Source organism: Cydia pomonella, chromosome 12 (genome assembly GCF_033807575.1).
Source record: "Cydia pomonella isolate Wapato2018A chromosome 12, ilCydPomo1, whole genome shotgun sequence".
NCBI lineage: Eukaryota > Metazoa > Arthropoda > Insecta > Lepidoptera > Tortricidae > Cydia > Cydia pomonella.
Window position 1 is genome coordinate 11863255 of NC_084714.1, and position 23548 is coordinate 11886802.

Sequence of the window (23548 nt, forward strand, 5' to 3'; positions counted from 1 at the left end):
TTCGCAAATCCTATTAGTAATCTTTGTGATGGACCCAGAGCAGGGTCACTTGTTCCTAGAGATCTGCCGCTTCGAGGCTCTGTTCTTGAACATATTTAGTATGTTATCTCTCCCTGGTACGACACGTTCCTACATGCTCTTTTACTTGGCTCATATAACTTTTTCTTGGTCGTCCCCTCCCTTTCCTTCCATTTATTTTCCCTTCTATAATGTTACTGATGAAGTGGTCGTATAATTTAATATCCAGCTTATTCACCTAACGGGCTGCGTTCACATCAGGGAACAGCAAGTCTAGGGGATCTCCAGTGTATTTCCTCTTTGAACAGTCATAGATAATATGTTTTATGGACTGCACAGGAGCTCCGCATTGACACGCCGATGAATTTCTCCAGCCACAATTAAACATGCAGGCCCTGCAGAATCCATGTTCTGTTCTAATTCTGTTTCACGTAATATAAATTATAAACTGAAATAGATGCCACATACTAAAGGAAAAGTGACCAAGTTATCAAATGGCCGAGGCCGGAATCGAACCGACATCTTCAGCTCACGCGGTTAAATTGAAGCGCCTTAGCCACATAAAGGTTATATTCAGATATCAACTGCAGACTGACCTCGACACACATCTTACAATTTTTTCTATAAAAGACAAACACGAATTAGTCAAAAGAAAAACTTGTTTCTTCTTGATCGGTCATGGTATCCCATTCGGATCATAAAAGAATATAAACCACGTGAATCTCAGGTGATGTATACCTCACCTTCACCAACTCGCACACGTCCCACGCCTAGACACAGGCCTGACATACCCAGGAATGAATTATTTAAAAGCGGTAATCTCTAAAAGAAGCTATAAAACAAACATCCGCTTATTTGCCGTTGGTATGGCGAACTGACGTAGCCGTAAACATTAGTAGGTACTTGTTTTGACATTCGATATTTGAGGGCCTACCGCCAACATCTTACAATCGAAAACTATTACCTACCCTGTCACTCTTGCATATTCGAGTAAAAGAGAGGTAGATAACGATTTTCTATTTTTCGGTGTTGGCGGAAGGCTCTCTGCTGCCACGTGCTTGTGCGTAAACGTGAGTTGCTCTCCCTCGTCGCGTGAAGGTGTGAAAAGGGCACGTTATGCCATATCTTTATAAATGAATCGTGTTCCATTTTCATATTACATATAATCGTTTCTGAAACGGTCTTCCCCCTAACAGCAGTATATCGCCCAACGTTGGCTTTAAAAAAATCTGTGCGGATTTATTTTCTGACAGTTCAAAAAACAATTAAGTATGTGTGTGTTAAACAAGTTGTTTAATGTATATATATATATATGGAATGTCATTGATGTATATATCTTTATGTATTTAAGTAGTATATAATATATGTATGTGTATTCATTAAGTCTCATTTTCTTTTAGTAATTATTTCTTTGGTTTCAAATGCAAGCCCTCAATACAAGCCTTATTGAGCTTACTGTGGGACTTAGTCAATTTGTGTAATAATGTCCTATAATATTTTTTTTTATTTAAATGCACCACCTATAATAATTTCTCCTTTGCCATAAAGTTGACTGTTAGAGAATCTCACATGGAATTTATTCGCCTTTTGTACATTGAGTTTTTTGTTGTGCAATAAAATGTAAATATCTAAACCGACTCCATTTTTATTTAAAATGAGTACCTATTTCCGGGTGTTTACACTTATCCTGCTTCGCTTAAGTGACGGGTAGGTATTCCATTATACAGGCACGTGCAAAAATGTAAATGTAAATCTTGATGAAGAACCCGGATTTTGCAAACCACTTGTTCTTATATGGAGGTCTAGATTTTCTAGAAACGTGAACAAATTTATTGCAAGTGTCATAGAACTTGTTCTTGAAAATTTACTAGGTAGTTGTTTAGGCCTTGCTCTTATAAATTTTTGTAGCGGTCATCCTCCAAGGCCGTGCATGCTCGCCATACGTAATGAAGCGAAGAGGATATTTGTCTAGTTATCCGGTACTTGCGGCACATCAGCCTGTATAAAAGACTGCATCATCGGTCAGTCATCATAGTGATTTAGCTCCTGTGCCTTATCAGTTCACTTGCAAGCCTCCCGCCAACCAAAACCACCATGTTTAAATACGTAAGTCTATTCGTTCATTTTTATTTCGTGCCAATGCCACATTAACAGAAATAAAAAAATCACATTATTTTAGTCCGTTTTTTTTTAGTTTTTTGTTAACATGTAAAATAAGGCATGTTTCAAATGATTTTCATTGAATATTTGTCAACACATGTTATTAGTTATTGCTTTACTTAATTCGTTATGCGTGTAACTGTTTCCAAATTTCATGGAACTGTTTCATGGAAATTTTAGCCTGCGATCTACAGCAGTTTATTTCATACTTTAGAGTAGTCAAGTTCATTTTGTAAACATTTTGTCTTGCATTTTATAAGTACAAGTATAAAACTGATCCATTTTAATTCACTTCAAATTCAAATTAAAGTTATAATTTAATTAAAATTTTGTCCATAATTTCTTATAAGATATTTCTACATTTTTTTATACGTGTTGCTGATATGTGAAAAATAAAAATATAAATTTGTAGGTTACTACTGCTTTACGTGTAATAACGGTACATAATAGTGCAGTGCGCCAAGTAAAATTAAAAAAAAAAATTATCACTATTCGAGAGAAATTCAGTTGTGGAACCCTTTTTGCCAAACCGTATCTTAAAGTGAGCAAATCAGTGAAGATATTATAAAAAATGTAACCTTATAGACCAATATTCACACCTGTTAATTAATACGAGTATTTCATACTTACAAGCATTTTTAATAGCCCAAATGTTATCGACTACCCCACAGTAAGGCTCAGTCTGATTGGACTCTTCAATATGTAAATCTAAATTTAAGTTTTATTTTTTTTTATACTACGTCGGTGGCAAACAAGCATACGGCCTGCGTGATGGTAAGCAGTATCCGTAGCCTATGTACGCCTGCAACTCCAGAGGAGTTACATGCGCGTTGCCGACCCTAACCCCCTCCCACCCTCGTTGAGCTCTGGCAACCTTACTCACCGGCAGGAACACAACACTATGAGTAGGGTCTAGTGTTATTTGGCTGCGATTTTCTGTAAGGTGGAGGTACTTCCCCAGTTGGGTTCTGCTCTAGATCTGGAATGACATCCGCTGTGCTGTGCCCTACCACACAGAACGAGATGACATTCACAATGCCCATACCTCTCTTGTGGACGTAGTTTAAGGACATACCCGGGTCCGAAGTATTATATCTACCATTTTTTCCAGGTGTTGTTCGCTGCTCTCCTAGCTTTCGCCGCAGCCAAGCCCCTGGTCTACGAGTACCCAATAGCGTACACGGCCCCCGCCGCGTACAGCGCATACACCGCGCCTGTCTACTCGGCCTACAGCAGCGCATACACCGCACCCTTATACTCGTCCTACGCCTACGCTGCCCCTTACTCTGCCTACTACTACCGTTGATGACAAAAAAGAAAAATAACTTACCTCCTACTCAACTATGCGACTATGTGATTTAATAAATTAATTTAAATGGAACAATAAATTCAAAGGCATATTTGGTATGCTGCTATAATGAACTTGAATGAACTTATTGTGAACCTTTACCTATTATAAGGCATAAAACTCTCAATTGTGGTACATTATTAAATCCCTGGAGGGTAAGCTTGTCATATTAGTTTCAGTGAATGACCGATACTTGTAAGACGTCTATTTAAAATGAATTATTATGCCATTATTAAATAAATGGCGGTCTCGTAGAAGCCTGCGTGTCAATAGACTCGGGCTGTAATTGTTATAAAATAGGTAACGTCACAATATACGCAATTGAAAATTAACAATGTGGTTGCCACAATGCCATTTAAACGCACTACTAAGTACATTACTTACCAATTCAATACACGCTGTACTAAAAAGTAGCGAAATAAATTCTTCCATAAAATATTTCGACTGCTGCATGCTGATCATTTCTATTAGCCAAAATGTACATAAAATAAGTGCATATCGACAAGGTGTCATTGGTTTGGACACACCAGACAAAATTGTTTTGTCTGACGGAGACGAGTCGTGTATATACATTTACGACACTTATGGCCTATTTCACAATGTCTAAGTAAAGTCCTGAATAAGCTACTTGCCACTTACCTGACGAATCATTGTTGGCGTTTCACAATCTTCAAATAAGCTGTACTGGTAGATAAAGTACTAAGTACTTTACTTGGACATTGTGAAACGGGCCCTTAACCATTTGATTTCAATTTTATATTTCTGAATGAGCGCACTCGCGCACTGCCTTAATGAATAGCATTATTTACGGCACCTAATAGCTGAACGAACTTAATGACATCCGAACGACTCCTAATTGCGTGCGAAGCTACAACGTGATCGACTCAAGTCGATGCCGCGTTAATAAATGTGGCGAGGCCCTTTACCGACGACGGGAGCAAGAGTCCCAGCACGTGACACCTGCGTCGACGCTAGGCACGTGAATGTCGTCAATGCGCTACGCTGCGACGCGGAATTCGCCGTTTAAACCCCAAAGGAAAGTTCTATGTGGCCGATAAGGTATTTTATTTGTCCTATATTTTGTGAAAAAAAGGACATAAAGAGAAAAATATCGTTTTATAAAAAATACTGAAATAATCTAACCCCCTCGGCGTAGTAGTCACAGCCATTTATCTTAGAAACTATCACGTATACTGATATTAATATATTAATACAATTTATAGGTAGCATAGATGTATTGTGCGTGCCGCTACTAAGTTTAAAAGTTAAAATTAAAAGGTATATATTTTGAGGGGTGCCTCCATACATGTAACTAAAAGTGAAATTAGTTATTTGTTTTACAAAGGGGCAAAGGTTTTGTTAAATCCCTTGTTCTAATATTGCTACCCGAGCGAGCGAAAGATTCCAAAATTGGAAAAGTAGTATCTTGAACGTTTCAAGAGCTTCAAGGTACGGGGGGTAAACAAATTTTGCTCACGAGTGAAAAAAAAATCATCATACTAATAAGAGAATCATATTGACTAAGACATTACAAATCTAATCCAAATGAAAATCATCACTTCTAGCAGCCAATACGAGGAATCAACTTAATATTTGCTTCAGATTATTTTGCCACTCTTGTGGATAAAATGCAACTTATTGTTTATTGTATTTATTGTAACATGTACAGTACAGTAATGCATCAGGATACATGGTGTTAAATATAATTTCTTACGAATACTTAGTGCATGCTACCCTGTGAGGGCATTACAATGTCTTATTTCTATACCTATATTATATTTTGTCCATCTTATGTTAATAATATAAATTTAAATAATATTAATTATTTATTAATTTTTAAGAAAAAACCGTAAATCCAAACCCGCCGAAGCCAATGAAGCAATACTGATATTGGCAGCGGTTACCATAACATTTTCCTTCGTTTATCATTATGATCTCATTCTCCGTTTCAGACCACCCCATCTTGGTACGTTGATTACCCAAATTAACAAAACAATAAATCACTGGGTAAGCTCGACGCCGCCGACTCGTCCTCAAAGTCCTCTTCATTGTCGTCGTCCATGATGATTTTATATCCGCAGTATCCTCACACAGAATTCGTGTCCACGGTCGCCATGTAATAGGCAGAGCGCCGGGGTGGAGGGGTTGAATCTTTCAAACACAGTGTACATTCTAGTTACTCATATTTTGTGAAATAAGAATTGAGACGCCATTTACAACACACTTTTATATTATAACATTTTAACGCGTATACATGTTCATTCGATAAAGAATATTGCAAAAATAAAAAGCTTGACAATCCGCCGCCGCTTATATAGGTTGCTGGGAACTCGTAACGCGCGATGTATGCAGCGCAGCGCCATCTACCATGAAATTGAGTAAACTTTCTTGCTTGCCGCAACATACTCCCGCCTAAAGGATAACAGAATCTTTTCTTCTCACATCTGGTAGTGGACAGAGCTTCGGAATCGAACGTGTCAGCACTCCAGTTGCTGTGCGGATGTCGTAGACTCTTGTCACGTTATCTTGTCCAGGATGTTTCTGTAAAACTCTACCTAGTAGCCATTTACTAGGAGGTAATCTATGATCCTTAATTAGTACTAGATCTCCGACGTTAAACTCTTGTTTTCTGATTTTCCACTTCGGTCTCTCTTGTAATCTTGTTAGGAATTCCGTTTGCCATTTTCTCCAAAATATTTGTAGCATTTTTTGAATATTTTGCCATCTCGATAGTGAATTTGTCTTATGTTGTGTCAAATCTCTCTCTGGAATGGTGACTAATGGTTCTCCAACAAGAAAATGTGCTGGTGTCAGCGGCTCTAGGTCATCAGGATGATCGCTCAATGGTGATAAAGGTCTTGAGTTCAGACAAGCTTCGACCTGGTTCAAGAGAGTTGTAAATTCTTCGAAGGTAGGTGTAGCATCTCCGAGAGTTCTCTTAAGATGAAACTTTATACTCTTGACTCCGGCCTCCCACAATCCGCCATGGTTTGGTGATCCTGGAGGGATGAACTTCCACTTGGTGCCTTCTGTATCTAATAGGGCTGCTAATTCAACAGGGATTGTTGACTTGCCAAGTCGCCACATCTCAAGTATCTCTTTGCTCGAGGAAATGAAGTTAGTTCCATGGTCACTCCACATCTCCTTGACGAATCCTCTTCGTGATGTAAATCTTCTAAATGCTGCCATGAATGCTTCCATAGTCATGTTGCTCACACATTCAATATGTATAGCTTTAGTTACCATGCAGATGAAAATACTTATATAAGCTTTGAATGTCTTTGATCCTCGTCCAGGGCTCATGCGCACATTTACTGGACCTGCGAAATCTACACCAGTTGTAAGGAATGCTCTTGACGGCTTCACTCGTATTTCAGGTAAATCGCCCATCAGTTGAGTTACTGTCTTCGCTTTTTGTTTAGCGCAAGGAAAGCAATTTCTCACATATGTCTTTATAGTGTTTCCTGCGTCAATCAGCCAGTATCTTCCTCTAAGATATGTTGTCATCAGTTGAGGGCCTCCATGCAACGTCTTCTTGTGTGCGTCGTTAAGTAAAAGTGGTACTAGTACGTTGTTTTTGGACAGGATAATTGTATGTTTGCTCAAGAACTCTAAATCTGCATGTTTCAATCTTCCTCCAACTCTCAGTACTTCTTTGTCATCTAGAAAGGGCGTAAGTGACAGTAAACGACTTCTGTTCTTCAAAGTTGTGTGATTTCTCAGAGCTTCGATTTCTTCTGGAAATTCTAGTTGTTGTGACAGCTTAATACATATTGTAAGTGCTTCTTCTCGCTCATCATGAGTTACATATTGACATAAGTTATATTTTACATCTTTGTTTTTTAAGATGAGCCATCTTCGACAGTAGGCTATGACTGAGATGAGTTTTCTCAATGATGAATATCTCTTTGAAATAGTAAGAATGAAATCTTCTTTCTTCTCTGACACTGTAGTAGTTGCGCATTTGATAGATTTTCTGGTTTCTAGATCTGTATCTTCTATTTCACAGGGTTCTCTTCTCCATTCTCTTTGATTTAAAAATGTTGGGCCTTTAAACCATAGTGTATGTTCTTTTAATTTCTCAGGTGTGACTCCTCTTGATGCTGGATCTGCGGGGTTTTCTTTAGTGTTCACGTAAGACCATGTAGTATCTATATTGTTGTTGATTGCAATGACTCGGTTCTTCACAAATGTTGTCCACTTCAGCGGGTCTCCGAGAATCCAGGCTAAGGTTACCTTTGAATCTGAATATGCATATGTGTTTTTGTGCTCGATTCTCATAGCTGTAGCGACGTGTTTCAGTAGTTGACTCAGTAGCAGTGCTGCACTCAGCTCAAGACGGGGCAAAGTGAGTTGTTTTTTCATTGAAGAGATTTTTGTTTTTGCCATGATGAGTGATACTTTGACTTCTCCATTTGATTGGATTACTCTGCTGTAGACTACTGCTGCGTAGGCTGACATTGATGCATCAGCAAAGCCATGCAGTTCCACTAACTCGCTCTTGTTGCTCGTTCCAATCCATCTCTCAAGTTTCACGTCTGACAAGTGCTCTAGACCTCTGCAGAAAGTCTTCCACTCTGTCTTCAAGTCTTCAGGTAACTCTGTGTCCCATGATAATCCTCTTGACCATGTTTTCTGTAGAAATATCTTCGCCATGACTACAGATGGTGCTAGCCAACCCATTGGATCAAACAGGGAAGCGATGACAGTTAAGACGTTTCTCTTAGTTACTCGTTGCTCAGATAAAGTGTTGATTTTGTTTGTGACTAAGAGGGTATCTTCGTTTGAGTTCCAAATGATTCCTAATGTTTTGATTGTCTCTTTTTTGTTGATATCTATCTCAGAATTTTTCGCTCTCTTCTCTGGTTCTACTGTGTTCATAAATTCTTTGTTGTTTGAAGACCATTTTTGTAACTCGAAGCCTCCTCTTCTTAGTATTTCTATCAGTTGACGTTTAGCTTCTATTGCGTTTTCTTCTGTATCTCCCCCTGACAGTACATCGTCCATGTAGAAAGAGTGGTTGATGATCTCTCGTGCTTGGGTGTACTCTTCTGTGTTTGCCTCATCGATTGCTATCTGTCTCAGGGTTTTGATTGCTAAGAATGGTGCACATGCTGTTCCAAAGGTTACAGTTAGCATTCTATATTCTCTTATGTCTTCATCAGGGCTGAATCTCCAAAGTATTCTCTGAAAGTCTGTGTCTTCTCTTCTTACAAGGATCTGACGGTACATTTTTATGACATCTGCAACAAAACAGACTTTATGTATTCTCCATCTCATAAGAATGTCTCGAAGATCTCCCAGAAGTGATGGACCAACTAGCAGTTCTGAGTTGAGGCTTACTCCGTTGGTTCCTCTGCAGGAAGCGTCATAAACAACCCGAAGCTTGGTAGTGTCTCTGTCTTCACGGATCACAGGATGATGTGACAGGTATACTCGTCTGTCTGGCTCTCTTACAGGTTCATCTCGATTGACTAATTCCATATGTTGTAGTGTTATGTACTCTCTCATGACTTCATTGTAGGATTCTCTCAATTTTGCGTTTGCTTCTAATCTTCTCTCGGTGCTCATGAATCTTCTCAGTGCGATTTCTCTCGAATTCTCTGGTAAAGTAGGTTTGTTACTCTTGAATGGAAGTGCCACAATGTATCTTCCGTTTGTATCTCTGGTTACTGTCTCTTGATAGATTTTCTCAGCTCGAAGTTCTTGTGGGGTGAGAGTGTCGTTTTCCTCTGACTCTAATCTCTCTGTCTCCCAAAATTTCTCTACCATCTCCTCTAAAGTGATGTTCAGATGCATACTCTTGAACTCTTTCATGCGGTTGTTGTTCAACTGACCTCCTGACAGGATGTATCCCAAGCGAGTTTGTTGTGCTATGGGAGTACCTGGTTCTCCTTTAATCACTCCGTTCATTAAAATGTCTGCGTAGATGTGAACTCCAAGTAATAGATCAATGTTGCCCGGTGTATGGTAAGTTGGATCTGCCAGTGACAGGTGTTGCAGATGACTCCATTTCTGTGGATTGATTGGTATCTCAGGCATTATGTCGGTGACATCTTGAACAATGTAGGCTGTGCAGTTGACTTTGAAGCTGTCGTTGAACCTTGAGTAAACTTCTATATCTGTAGCAAACTTAATTCTTGTTGACATATGACCCACTCCAGTAACTAATCCAGCAGCTGTTTTTCTTCGCAGCTGTAGTTTTTTGACAGTTGCCTCACTTATAAATGATTCTTGGGAACAGGGATCAATGAGTGCTCGTAGTAATTGTATACCATGGCCAGTGTTGATGTTTACTAGTGCGGTAGCCATGAGCGCAGTATGACTCTGAGTGACAAGATAATTTCTCATTTTTGGTGTATCTGAAGGTTTTGCAGTAGTCTCTTCTCTTGATGCATAGTTTGAATTTGTTGCGGTTGCTCTCGATGTAGATTGTACTGGATTATCTCTCTCCTCAGCGAGTTTATTCTCAAAATGCAGTAATGAATGATGTCTATTCTGACAGTGATGACAAGATACTCTGGATTTACAATTTTTCACATTATGTTTTGATGACAAGCAGTTGAAGCAAAGTCTTTCGTTTTGGACGTGTTGAACTCTGTTGTTGACATCTAGGTTTGCAAAGTCTTTGCATAGATAAGTCAAATGGTTTTGTTTGCAGTAGGAACACTGTACTGTTGTTGTAGCGGGGCTTGTTAGAAACGATCTTTGTCTCACGATAGCTCTCTCTCTGTCCTTCGAATAGGTTGTAGATGGAACCATTTCTAACACTCTGAAACGTGTCTCTAAGAAGGTTGTAAACTTCTCTAGTTTCGGCAACTCTTGTACAGGTAGCGCTCGTATCTCCTCTTCCCACTGTTTGCGCGTCTCGTCGTCCAATTTGTTAAGTATAATGTGAATCACGATTGTATCCCACTCGTTAATCTTCACGTCGTTATTTTTAAGGCTGTTCAGGCATTCTTGAGTTGTATCGAGTAGTTCTCTGATAGATCTAGATGTACTGTGGTACACTTTTTTCTGATTCATGAATCTATTCAAGATTGTATTCACTATCATGCGTTTGTTGTTGTACCTCTTGTCTAAAGTTTCCCATGCGACATCGTAGTTTTTCTCGGTTATTTGTAGATGTTTCAATAATTGTTCAGCCTCACCGGTGACACTTGATTTAAGATAATGAAGTTTTTGTACTTTACTCAGCGATGTTTTATTGTGAACGAGTGACGTGTACAGATCTCTAAATGAAGTCCATTCTTGATAATCTCCAGAGAATTGTGGCAGGATAACTTTAGGAAGCTTCACCTCTTGCGTGGAATGCTTGTTTACTTCCGATGTTGACTTATTTTGCGGATGCGGTTGCGGTTGCTCACTCGAAATTACGGATTTGTTGAATAGCTCGATAGTATCCGATAAATCTCCTTTAATCGTAAAATAATCTTCTTCTCCGGCAGAATACAAGTCGGTTGTGAAGTAGTTATGCTCCTTCTTCTGCGCCGTTGTTGCATATTTCAAGATTTCGAAATGATTTGTTTGAAATTTCTGCCAATACTCGTTCAATGTATCAATTCTCGCTTGTACATAGCCTTTCGTAATGCGTGTTTTTCCTTGCTTCTTGAAGTTTATTCCGATCTTTCTTATTAAATCGTAAGTAATTTCTTGTTCCGACACGTATGTATCCATTTTGTAGGTTATGTAGTAAAATCTTACGACGAAATATCTCGAATCTTCACTCTTTTTGCTTCGAAAACGCTAGTATGTTCGTAGATTTTCTCGTTTTTACACGTTTTCTTCAAAATTATTACGAATCGCGATGTATTTTCATTGTTTTATGTCCATTGTTTACACCGATGTTTACACGGAAACGCCGACTATTTTTCACGAAATTCACTAAATTATTGTTCTCGCGGTACTCGATACGCTTATTTATCGTTTTTATGCACTGAAACCTCGTAAATATTGTTCATTCACTGTTTATTTCTCGTATTTTTAGTATTTTTTCACCATAGTTCGTATTTTGTTTTTTCACTTTTGTCAGTTTTTCTTTTATTTTGTTCTAGAATGTTCGATGCGCGACGTCTATAATCTCTCGAAAACGTTCTTATTTCACTGCGATTGTTCGTTTTTCACCACTAATTCAATAAATCCGGTTCTAATGGGCCACTTTGTACATTCTAGTTACTCATATTTTGTGAAATAAGAATTGAGACGCCATTTACAACACACTTTTATATTATAACATTTTAACGCGTATACATGTTCATTCGATAAAGAATATTGCAAAAATAAAAAGCTTGACAATCCGCCGCCGCTTATATAGGTTGCTGGGAACTCGTAACGCGCGATGTATGCAGCGCAGCGCCATCTACCATGAAATTGAGTAAACTTTCTTGCTTGCCGCAACACACAGTATACAGGTTAACAGATGTATTGTCTCCCAGCTTGTACCCTTGAATCCCTCTAATACTTACTATTCTATCATTATATATAATTATACTACGTGACAGAAGAGGAAATCCCTTATCGAGTGGAGGCGCAAGATCTATATTAAATGTGCTGATCACTCAATATGCACTGACGTGCCGATATAAGTGTCTGCCTATCGCAGCCGGGAAGGTACGCCTTTTTTCTGGTATGGCTTTTTATATCGTATGAAGGTACGGAACTCTCCAACCGACCGAGCGAGTGAACGGTCTCTGTTTCACCTTGGGCAGAAATGCTTTCGTATATCAGGCCTCTAGAGGACGCCAATTCAAACTTGTATTTTGGTGATAGTAAATGATGTCGATTTCTTATGACTCATTTGTGCGTCACGCTCGCGCCAATAGTTAAGTACTCTTGATCATTGTGAGCAAGTTCGATAATTATATGTGATTTTATATTCCACTCAAGGGAGGGCAACTTATAAAAGTAGTAACTAGGTTAAGAGTAAGTGACCCTATTGAAAACAACGCAAAGTAATTGCTACAATAATAAGAAGCTAAATATTTAGTCTACGGGGAATACAGTGATTCTTAAGCCGTCACCCACAGTTTTTTCTCAGTTAAGATTGTCGTTCCTAGAATGAAATAACAGCTTTTATTCAGCCTACGATCAGTTTCAACTATTCGGTTGATATTATGAATTAAATCTGATCATCTATATTAACTATTTTTGATAAATGTAGGCGCCAAATACATCGTTCCAACTGCCAACTTTGGCTTAGTGAATACTTTATATGTTGATCGAGAAAGAATTCATTTCAAAGATCAAATGCGTGTAGCACTCTAGCCTGTCTCTAATACTCTAGGACTATTGGCGTGAAGTCACATCCGAAACTTCATGAGGTAAATAAGTAAATACAGGCGATTTCGGGGTTGTGGAGCAAGAAAACGAGACATCATACAGAATTCAAAGATGAGCCTAATGAGGTTGCTAATTATTTACCTATTATCACCAATAATGATGATTATTTTTCAGATTACAAGTAGAAAAAAAAACATGTTTGCGTACAATTTAGTCACCCTACTTAATGTGACGTCTTGTCGCTTTCCATAGAGCGTATGTCAAAATTCATAGGGAGACTATGATTACTTAGTATTAGATTAATTTTACTTGAAAACTAAGAAAAATTTAACTAATTCTCTTTTAATCAAATACTACTAAATGATAATGTGGCTCATTTACAGAGTCGGAAAAAGTGGTTCTGGATCACGACCCAGAAATCAGCCTGTATCAGTTTTTTCAATCAAGTCCTCTAATTATTTCTAATTAGTATGTGGATCTAATTCCATTCAGGTGTCTAAAAGCAGCACACAGTAGATAAATATGAAAAAAGGCTACGCATAATAATTTTAATAATTATATTCAAGTTCATATTTATTTATTATGTAATTACTTTAATTATGAATGCATTCGTTCTCAGGTATAAGTACGTTCCACCATATTGCCAAGGTCACACACGCAGTGCATTCACGTTTGCATTAATACAAACTTATGATAATTTGTTGATCCAGGAATTTATTTATAATACACTCGATGTCAAGATTGCAACCGGATCTCAATGAAACATTATAGTGATACGGTAGTACATGATTGACACGTAATTATTAAGTACCTAGTAACAGACCCGAAAATTAAAGTTTAAATATGTTGCTAATTAATGTCGATGTTACTTGAAAAGCGTATTAATCGATTATAACTATTTCTAGCTAACAATGCTACTCGTAACAAAAAAAATAGGTAATCTCTACTGAAATTTCGCGAAATGGATTTGAAAAAACATTTTTTTTAAACAGGTATGTTTCCATGACTCTACAGACGTATCCAATGCGCCATCAAACTTAAAATTAACATATAACAAACAGGTAAATATAAATTATTACAATTAGCAATCAGGTACAAACAAATAATCACAAATAATACAATTACAAATTACTATTAATAATTACACTTTCACAGATGTAGGCCTCGCATCTATCACCACACAGAATCTCAGGCATTCATTACTCCCAGCCACCCATCGCCACGCAAACAGGTCGCACTCGGGTGCTGATGAGCACGGAGCAGCGGGGAGTTCAGGCGCGATACGGTGCGTCCCGCTGGCAAAGCCAACAGATCGCGTCGCGTCGCCGCGGTCTGAGGGCTATCCTGGCGATGTCCGGTACATGCAGTCGCACAATTCCACTCACCACACTTATGTATTAGTGTTTATATTATAACATCCAATCCTTTCTTATATATAAATAGTTATTTGTTTTACAAGGGGGCAAAGTTGTTGTTTAACCGCTCGTGCTAATATTGATACCTGAGCAAGCGGAAGATTCCAAAATGGAACCCCGAGCGTAGCGAGTGGTTCGAGAAATTGAATCTTGAGCGTTGCGAGGGTATTAAGGCACGACGGTTAAACTAACTTTGCCTCCGAGTGAAACACATAATTTTTCACCTCACCAACGCGAGGAAAATACTTACTATGAAATACCCAACAAATCAAACCAAATCAAATCCAAATGAACGTAATATAAAATGTAACATTCAAAATCATTATTTAAAAGTAAATTCCACCAGCTATCATAAGGAAACAAATCAAAATTTGCATCTGATTACTTTGCCCCACATGTGGATAAAATGCAACTTTCTCATTAGTTTTTGAACAATCAAGAGGGCCTTTACCAGTTGGTGTGGTGAAAAAATATTTGTATTTCGATAAAGTTGCAATTGTTTATTCATCTTAACAGATAATAATTGGAGTTTTGGGAAAGTTATGTCTTTTATTATCAATATATTTAATGACACTGGAACCTAATAGCTGGTTTTCCTAACCGACTTCAAAAAAGGAGGAGGTTCTCAATTCGACTGTTTTTTTAATGTATGTTACTCGATCTCTCCGAGAATCGTGAACCGATTTTCAATTTTTTTTTTAATCGAACGGGTATAACCCCGAGATGGACCCGTTGGCACCAAGTCGGGGTCTGATGATGGGATCTTGGAGAAATCGAGGGAACTCTTCAAATGTTATAGGTACATGTATGCCGCTTTTGGTAATTTTTATTTGAAGTCGGTTTTATTTTTTGTTAAAAAGTTTTCCCGGTTAGCCATTTCTTTGCAGTTGAAAAAAAGAGAGACGATAACACAAAAACGCATAAGGAAAGTTAAGGTGGCTTAAAAGCTTAGTAAAACAATTTCTCCATATTATTTTGTAAAAAGATATCGAGAGATAAGCTTTACTTTAGACCTAATTGGCGACGACGATGATTACTGCAACCTAAATAAATTTGATCTCCACGAAATTGCTCTTTTTTCTGGTTATTTTGAACTTGTTATAATGTTATATCCTGTTTGTTATTCCCATTGCTAACCGCCCACTTCTCCGCACAAGGCCTAGTGTAAACATGACTCCCGATTTTGACACAAGGTACCTATATCGAGATCAAGTTGTAATCTAGCCGATCGTACAGGCGAGACAAAATGTTTTGTACGTTAGATAGCATGCGTAGGCGAAACATGCGATGTACCCACCTCCATCGTAGTTATTGGGGACTGGGAGTAAAGAAAAAATACTTTTGCTATTATTATATTTATTGTCAACGTGTGATAAAGCGTTCTCAGTTTTATTTATTATAATAGTTTAAAGTTCACAAAAGTTCACAAAGGTTCATTGTAGGCAAGCATTAATTACCTACACGGTTTTTTTTATTTTATATCATATACAAAACAATTTTTTTTCGTACTGTCAATGCAGGTACATTTTTTTTTACCTTTTACCGCCACACCATACAATGCCTGTATGATAGGGTAAATTTCCAGCTGCCATTTAAATGTATGCTTTTAAAATATTATTTTTCTTAAACCTATTATAGTACTTTACAGTGTTCAGAGACGTCTGGCTTGTTTTTAATTTTTTAGTCATCAACGGAAGTAATAAGCAGAATAAGGAGATGCGTAGGTGTAGGCTGAGTAGTAGGGAGCAGTGTACGCGCCGCTGTAAGCCGAGTAGACGGGAGCTGTGTACGCAGCCACGGGGGCAGTGTAAGCTGCCGCTACCGGGTACTCGTATACTAGGGGCTTAGCTGCGGCGAAAGCCAGGAGAGCGGCGAAAAGGACCTGAAAACACATATATAACAACTGGGTCAATATCAGAGCGTTTTCACTCCCTGTTTTTTTTTACAAAAGGTTTCAACCTTTTGATTATTTTTCAGTTGTCTGATTAGTATTGTAAAAAAAAATTGTTTAAAGAAATTATGTGAAATAAAAGAATATTAAATAAACGAATAAATATTATGGGATAATCTTACACAAATCGACTTAGTCCCACAGTAATCTCTATAAGGGTGTGGCAGGTGTGGGTACTAGACAATATAATAAGTAAACAGATATAGATACATTGAAATAATTACATAGAAAACACCCAAAACTCAGGAAAATACCTTTGATGAATACAAAAATAAATGCTCTTACCAGGATTTTAACCTGGGACCCCCTGCTTCGTAGGCCGGGTCATTACCGACTGGGCTAGGAGGTCGTTATTTGGTAACAATTTCCAAAGAGTTTCGGTTTCCAAGATATAATTCAATGATATATAATAAGGATATCTTTCCTAATTAAATTTTAGTCACCATTTAACATAAAAGGTATTTTTTTTATACTACTCAAATATTAAAGAACTTTAGTTACTTTCAAACTAATTTTTATTGCCGCTTCAATAACAAATTATAAAAACTTACGTATTTGAACATGTTGGTAGTGGTTGGCGGTGGGCTTGCAAGTGAACTGATAAAGCACAGGCGCTGAATCACAATGATGACTGCTCAGTGATGCGATCTTTTATACGGGCTGATGCGCGGGTGCGTGCCGAAAAACTACACAATTATCCTCTTCGGGGGTATCGTTCCAAACGATTTCAATCATGGACGAGTTGAAGGCTTGGACAAGCCAGGATATGTGGGCTTTTCGATTTCGTATACTCGTTAAGGATTGTAAGGTCACATTATACTGTTTTTTTTGTTGAAAAATCCAATCCCTCGCGCTTGAATACTCTGTGGAAATGTAGGTTAGGTACCTTATTGAGGTACATTACTGCCGACTGCATTATGACGCAAATGTCACAAATTCGGGCAGTGACATCATTTTGATATTTGAGGCAGTAATGCAGTCAGTAGTAATGTCGCGCTGCAATACTGCCGCAGTGCAGCTGCGGTCGAATTACGAACGTCATCATTAAACAAAAATGATTCAAAATGGCGTATGTAATAATTGCTGGATGTATTTGTAGTTTACATGAAAACCTCTATTACCTCTATATATAATATATTATTATCTACATATTGTATTGTCTAATCTCAGAAATTGATATCTAATTCAATGTACCTAATTCGTTTTTTTACATTTAGATTTTATTCAATAAGCCAATATTTTATCAAGCAGATACGTCTGCGCTACTACAAATTTTATATTAAAGGAAAAAGTATACTTCACAAAAAAAAACCAAATAACTTAATTTTATTAATTGTTAAAATTAAATATGTAACTAACTACCTATAAAATAAAATAATGAAATGTATTGTATATTGCTATTATAAGTTAAGAGTAAATATAACTATTTTTTTTTCTGTTTTCTGTTGCGTTGACGGTACCGCCACTATCATAGTTTTAAGTCAGGTCCCCACTGAAAACCAGCGCCACGGATTACCGCGGCATCGGCATTATGCTGAGTGGGGATCCTATTTTAGCGTCCAATGTTTTTCTTTCTCTGTATGTTATTTTTATCCAAATGTAATGTGTTGTGGCGTTAAATAAATGTATTTTCTTTCTTTCTTTCTTTCTAAATGTAATCTGAGTGTTAGCATGTAAGGTTTATCTGTTAGTGCTAATATTAATATTAAATAAATAAATAAATAAATAAATTTCATATCTTTATAAAAAAGGGAGCCGCCTTCAAAAACCAACCCACTGAAAAGTACAAAATAATTTTTATATACCCCACCCCTATCCTTGTCCAGTCTCTATCCCGTCGTAAAGCAATTTTCTGCCAAAAAGTAATTAATACCTAATAATAAGAAAATTAATAACCATCCTGGTAATTACTTAGTTTTTGAAGTCGGTGCTAACTAACTCCACTAACGAAATCTTAACAAATCACTTTGATTTTGATGTCGATCGCTTCAGCACAATAGGTTTCTTCTAGGTTTCGCTTAAAACAATTACCCCCTTATTCATAAACGTGTACTAAAGTTACGATGCCTCTAATAATCGTTTGTCGTTTTCCATCATACCAATACGTCGGAAAGGGACAAACGATTATTAGCGGCATCGTAACTTTAGTACACGTTTATGAATAAGGGGGTAAATAAATAAATAAATAATATATTTTTTACAAATTTTGAGAAAAAGAAAAAATCATAAACCTAGTTTTTCATTGTTTCAATAACATACAAATCATGGATAATGGAAAATATTTAGAAGTGGTAAAACGTTTGCCCTCTTAATGGATTTAATTTTAGCTTGCGAATAATTCAAATGCAGGTGACCGTTTACGTGAATGTATTTATAAAGTTTGTGTTGTTCATTTCGTTTCGGCACACTAACAGGCTTCGCCATAGCCAGATATTGAATATATAAAAGCATCTTCACACCCACTGATAAATGTGTTTAGTGTGCAAGTAGTTTTCCTATAGAAAAAAACTGGCCAAGCGTGAGTTTGTTTGACTCGCGTACCTAGGGTTGCGTACAAACTTTCAAGTGTCTCATTTAAATGTAAACACGTTTTTTGTTAATTAATAAAAGTTATCAAGATAGAGTGACATACATTTTTTTACTGTAAAAATAAATAAAATTTATATTGGAATGTACCTACAATTCAAGTTCTTTCAAATGATACGGCACTTGACCTAGTGACTATTAGACTTTTAAATTTTGCCCCCTCTCCCAAAAACGCGTGGAGGTATCGAGTTAAAATTAAAATAATATACTACAGTCTACAGGGGCTACAGTCTCTTGAAGCAGTGAAAAAATAAAACTTTTAGGTTAATTTAAATAGGACACGGCCGTTTATGCCGCAAATAAGTTATAGGTATTTAGATACTCTTAAAGCAATCAAAATTATATCGTAAGTACTTCTCTGTTGACCTAGAATTATGAAATTTGGCAAGTTATACCGTCTTATGCTACAAGTATAGGAAAAATCTGAAAACTATACAATTGTAATTAAATCATAAATTCCTGAACTATTTATAATATGTATATTTATAATATGTAAATTGTTATTTAAATTTTAGGATGTTATTTAATTAGATTTAATTTTATTTTAATTTAATTTAATTCTTTATGTAATGTAATTATGTGTAAATGTATAATGTATATGGAAATAATTTTCTGGATTAAATTTCATTCATTCATTCATTCATAATACCTACAAATTTGTACGGAACACTCGGTGGGCGAGCTCGACTCGTAGTTGTCCGGTTTTCGTACCTAATCTAACCTAAACCTGACTTCTGTCCGAAGGGTGTCTTGTTTCGGAGGTTCCGGGGAAAACTACCGAATCCGACACAAGACCAGACGATTCAACGAAGCCATGCCGTTTTGTCGCCAAAATGGTGTTTAGTTTTAAGTTTATAAAATGCAAAGTTAGTCTGTGAGGTATTTGTAATATGGGTATTGTTGCCAAATTTAAAATTTTGAAATAAAAAAAAGCTTACTTTACTTTAGCTTACCGTGGGGTTAGTCAATTTGTATAAGAATGCCCCTATAATATTTATTTATTTTATTTAAATAAACCATGCAAAAGTTTGCAAAATAAAACTAAGCAATAGGTAAAACCTTTAGGATGAAAAAAGATAACAGCGTGTTTACTAAAGAATTCAGTTCAAAACAAAGCTTCCCAAAGTTTTGTTTATCCGACCCTACTTCACATTAAATTGACGTGAGCTGCGAACGGCTATCGGAGACAGTAAATACATAACACATCATGTACGCCGTGATAATGGGAAGTGTCCGCTGCAGCAATATTATCTGAGGACTGTCTTCCCCGGCCATTGCGTAATACCTGTCGTTACCCAAAGGAGTAACTGCGCATTGAATTCGCGTGTACGGAATAATAAAATTCATTGTATTATATTTTTAACTGACTTTTTTTTCTGCGAATAAGTCCTATATATTTTTAACTGACTTTTGACGATGGATCTGATAAAAATCAATGAAACTGTACCAGTTCTATACATGGATACCTTCTGTAACTTAGGTTTTTTTCTTGACTAAATAAAACGGGTACGCGAATTTAATTTACTATCATTTTAAACCACGCTATTACTCGTATCGACGTAAGTCTAAGCACCATTTTTTGACAAAGACATTCATTACTTATGACGTTATTCATAAATGCATTACAAGGCTGAGCTAGCTACGAATCGTTTATCATTACCTGCCATTTTGACTTATGTATATGTAAGAAAGGGATAAAACATACTTTAACGAATTCAGGCACATAACATTTTATGAATAAGGGGGTTAGTCGATTATAAGGTTAAGGTAAATACTCTCAAAATTTGGTTTATCTAGCAACTTTATGAGCGCCCGTCACCAGCCCTCCTATGCAACACTCCGTAAGTATGTAGGCAGGTACCTATTATTGGACCACCCTTTCAAACATACGAACATGTAATCGATTAGCGAACCTTTTGTTCCACGCTGGCTATACAGCTAATTATTTACTTCGGAACAACTGACAAAATATAATGGTTTCGTTTAATTCTACGTAATAAGTACCTACATAATCCCACGGGCTTTTGTTATTAAAATAGCCCCGACATTGTCTACCAGTATAATGCATTTCGTCAGATAACAACCAAAACACACTAATCACTAAAAAATAACTAAACAAAAATTAACCTTATCTTGGTTCCAATACGGTTCACTATGGGTAGAAACTTGTGGTGGTGGTTAGTGAGTTTTGGTTGTCACCTGACGATTTCATAATCACAAACTTCCTAGAAATAAAACATCGTGGAACTTCAATGCTACCTTTTTCTAATAAAAATAGATGAAACGACATGGCAACAACCACACATAGTTGAATTCCGGGTAAAAGTAAAAAAATATTACGACAGTCTTATACATATTCCTGAATATTTTTTGCCGCTGTGTGTAAATTTATTTTAGGAAAGTATAGGTAACGATATAAAATAATAGAGAACGATGGTGTATTACTATGAAAGTATAAATATTTCGATGAAAGGTAATGGTTGAGGTTCAGTTTCGTTTATATCCAGATGTGGTACAGAATATTAGATTCTCATCACGCCCCGGCCAATGCCAGAGACGTCGCCGCAGACGGGCACGTTGCGCCATGTGCAGCGTGGTTCATATAAATACCCTGCGATGCCGATCTTATGGTATCAGTCCTTTTCTTTATCATCAACAAGCAAGCAATACTTGAACAAACCCTACAAAATGATGAAGCTTGTGAGTACATTCATTTAAAAGCGTTTAAATAGTTTTCACCATTGAAATTTTTTTATCGGCTATCAATTTCTTTCGTTACAGATCGTAGTCGTCTCTGCCTTGATCACCATTGCCGCGGCTAAGCCAACCGTATATGCGGCGCCCGTGGTGGCAGCCGCTCCCGCCCCTGTAGTCACGGCCTCCAGCTCGCAGTACTACCACCGCATCCACAACGGGCTGGCCGCGTACGTGGCCGCGCCGGCCGCATACGTCGCCTCCGCGCCCTACGTGGCGGCCTCGGCTCCGTACGTCGCGGCCCCTTACGTAGCAGCCCCTTACTCCGCCCCCGTCGTTGCCTTTTAAATTAAACTTAGCTATCAGCACACCATGACTCATTTGTGATATTTGAAATAAATTTTCGTTGGTAAAACCTGCCTTTTTACACAAATATAAATATATATATGAAAGTAATTTTGCTTTCCTGTTCGTACATAAGTACTTAACAGGATAATTACTAAAAAAAATAACCTATTAGTATGTAGTATTAACCTCATTGGATTTAGCAACAACTCTGTTAACAGTCAACTATTTTTGGATCCTTAGTCAGCTTAGGTCGACTTAAAGGGTGACACCTTAGCTAACTTAGTCTTAGTAACTAAGAGTTGCGTAAATAGAATATTTATTAATAGCAGGTTAGGTAAATATACTACCTTGAAAATCAAATAACCTTTTCCTTTATAAGTTTTTTATTCACCCAGTATTTTGATAAATTATCAAATGGGTAGAGAAACTGCATAAACCTATGAATACCATTAAAATCCGTTACTGATAATTTTGCATCTCACCTGCCCATAAATATTAATCCGAAAAGAGATAAATATTTTAATGTCAAATTCGTACCAATAAACTTAAGATTTATTTTTTGCTGTTTACAGTAGGTATCTTATCTACTTATTCACTAAGAAAACGTCTATTGAAGAAACAATTGAGTTGGGTTGGGTTGATTTTATAGCAATAAAATATGATTTAGGTTCACGTCTGTCTTGAGGACATAAAGTTAAGAGCTATAAAGCCTAATCTTCTGATTGAATCATCTTGTTCATAAATTTATAGTAACCTTTGTTAAATGAAAAATCGTTACTTATTCACCAATGGACACAAGCTTGTCAATGTCTACTACGGGAGTGTCAACCTTTGTTTTTTTATTATTTGTAGGTTGGTTCACTTATGATCCATATACTCGTAGCTTTAGCTTTGCTTGTTAATGATTTTACACTAAACCAAGTAAACAAGAAAACAATTATTATAAAATCGACTGATAACATAATTAAGTATGCCCCATGTCAATCAGTAAAGATGAGTCGAAAAATATCTCATTGGTTAGAATATCAAGCCATTTGAGCAGTGTGCCAAAGAAACCGATGTACTTACCCGCAACGTAAATTAGCTACACCAAACTAAAAATATTAAAATTCATCTTCGCTTCTTCCTCAGATGCTTTCATTATTTAAATTAGAATGCATGAAATTAAAGTGGTGTCAATTAACTCTTGTTTTGCTTTAACGCCAAATCACATTCACGCTGGTAACCACAGAGAGTACAATTCTAAATTGAATATCGTATGGGATGAGCCCAAGTCAGCTTGACTTGTCAAGTGATCCTTTGCGAGTATGATATCCGATAAAAGTTTATAATTTATTATATACAGTAAAAGTTTGCATAAAATATTTGAACTAGTTTTTTGACGAAACTTAAGGTGGATGTTTCTGTAACATGACGAAGCCCGTGCTGTGGATCTTTTTTTTTCTGTTTATTTGGGTAAACAAACAGCCACTACAAGTAATACTTACAAAACTAATTACTATATTGTTTACAATATGTGTGGCCCACAGCGCTTACCACTGATTAGTATAAATAATATTAATTCAGAGCCAAAGCTAATCACCGACAGTCTGAAGGACTCCCGGTGTCAACAACAACATAGAATGGCTGGTTATGTATTTGGTAGGTACATGAAATACACTACAAGAAACTAGAAGAAGTACTTAGTTTATAGGGCGTGTTAAAACATCAATAATACGTTTTTTATAAACATTTAAACTACAGCCAAAA

General features: G+C 36.9%; 2 protein-coding genes across 2 annotated transcripts; one reads left to right on the forward strand and one right to left on the reverse strand.

The window, feature by feature from the left end:
* Nucleotides 1-5938: 5938 nt before the first annotated feature.
* Nucleotides 5939-11203, reverse strand: LOC133523877 (uncharacterized). The gene has a single exon (XM_061859631.1). The coding sequence runs from the start codon at nt 11201-11203 to the stop codon at nt 5939-5941; it is 5265 nt and encodes a 1754-aa protein (XP_061715615.1).
* A 9878-nt stretch (nt 11204-21081) lies between these two features.
* Nucleotides 21082-21866, forward strand: LOC133523584 (cuticle protein 16.5-like). The gene is made up of 2 exons (XM_061859250.1): nt 21082-21457; nt 21539-21866. Exons 1-2 carry the CDS (start codon nt 21305-21307, stop codon nt 21797-21799), a joined length of 414 nt encoding a protein of 137 aa, XP_061715234.1. The 5' UTR covers nt 21082-21304; the 3' UTR covers nt 21800-21866.
* The last annotated feature ends 1682 nt before the right edge of the window (nt 21867-23548 follow it).